This window comes from Micropterus dolomieu, unplaced genomic scaffold, assembly GCF_021292245.1.
Source record: "Micropterus dolomieu isolate WLL.071019.BEF.003 ecotype Adirondacks unplaced genomic scaffold, ASM2129224v1 contig_14239, whole genome shotgun sequence".
Classification (NCBI taxonomy): domain Eukaryota; kingdom Metazoa; phylum Chordata; class Actinopteri; order Centrarchiformes; family Centrarchidae; genus Micropterus; species Micropterus dolomieu.
This window is the reverse complement of record NW_025743225.1, coordinates 1,912-3,109: the sequence shown is the minus strand read 5'-3', so window position 1 is coordinate 3,109 and position 1,198 is coordinate 1,912. Positions and strand designations below refer to the sequence as shown.

At 40.0% G+C, this 1,198-nt stretch overlaps 1 protein-coding gene across 1 annotated transcript in view; it reads right to left on the bottom strand.

The window, feature by feature from the left end:
- Positions 1-361: 361 nt before the first annotated feature.
- LOC123966793 overlaps positions 362-1,198 on the bottom strand; it is a 1,748-nt gene continuing 911 nt past the window's right edge. The window contains exon 2 of the mRNA XM_046042904.1: positions 362-797. Within this exon, the coding sequence (XP_045898860.1) occupies positions 362-797 (436 nt within the window). The remainder of the gene's footprint in view (positions 798-1,198) is intronic.

The following is a 1,198-nucleotide window of genomic DNA, read 5'->3' as shown; positions in this document are numbered from 1 at the left end:
ACTACACTTATGTCAACAACCAGTGAAAAAGCCAAGATGTTAACAGGTAAAAAGCCAAAGACATACTCTCTTCTTCCATTTCTCCTCTGTTGAACAAATGTTACTGTAATGTTGCTTTTCAAAGCTGCATGGGGGGAATTTGCTTTGGCCAGACTGAGTTCTGACTGAGATGACAGAAACAAAGAGCTTCCAGAAATGTGCATGTTAGACTGGAATACCAGTCCTGAACCAACAGAGTGGCTGAAAGGAAAACTTTACCCAAACATTTATCACCACCAATGAATAAATGTAAATTTATTAATCAATCAGCTGCAAAGAGTTTCCAGAAATGTCCACTGAAGTCATGTGAAGTACAATTCATTTACCTGAGCTGTGAGATATAAGGCAGACACTGTAGGAAACTCCTCACTTCACTCTCTTCACCTGAGCAGCCTGTCAGCTCCAATGGTTTCTTCTCTGGTTGGAGTTTCAGCACTTCCAGGAGGATGGAGGTCTTTCTCTCTGAGAGGTTTATGGACCAGACTGCAAGAGCTGACTGGAAAACTGATTGTAATGATGGAAGGACCCTCAAGCCTGTTTTAGTCTCATAGTCCTTCAGGTGGGAGCACAGATCCAGCAGGAAATCACACTGATAATATTCATCATCCATGTATCTAAGAGGGAATGATTGATATCTGCACACTGATGATAACAGCTCCAGTATCTTCTCTCCTGTCTGCTGTTCTCTCTCTGCTGCTGCACACAACAGATTCCCAAAGAACTCGACTTCACCTGAACCTCTAAACCGCTGAGAGAATCTGGAACGAGAATTGAACATTTTGTTATGATCTGATGTCAACAGCAGAAAAAGAGCCATGCATTACTGATATGGAGTTTATCTGCTAAAAGCCAACAAATACCTGCTGATGAGCAGAATACAGTAAAATCAATCAACGTAAAACTCAACAATGATTTTAACAGGAAATATGTGGATTTTAGAAAACTGTAACTAAATTAAAATCTTGACAAAATGTTGAATGAAGCAGGAAAGTCAGGCTACAAAGGTGTATCCTCTCCTCTGTATTAAAGATTGTATGTTATACTGGAATACCACTCCTGATCCAACAGGGTGGCTGAAAGGAAAACTTTACCCAAAACATTTATTAATCAATCAGCTCCAAAGCTGAAATACTGGACCACAAGTTTTAACATCCATCAT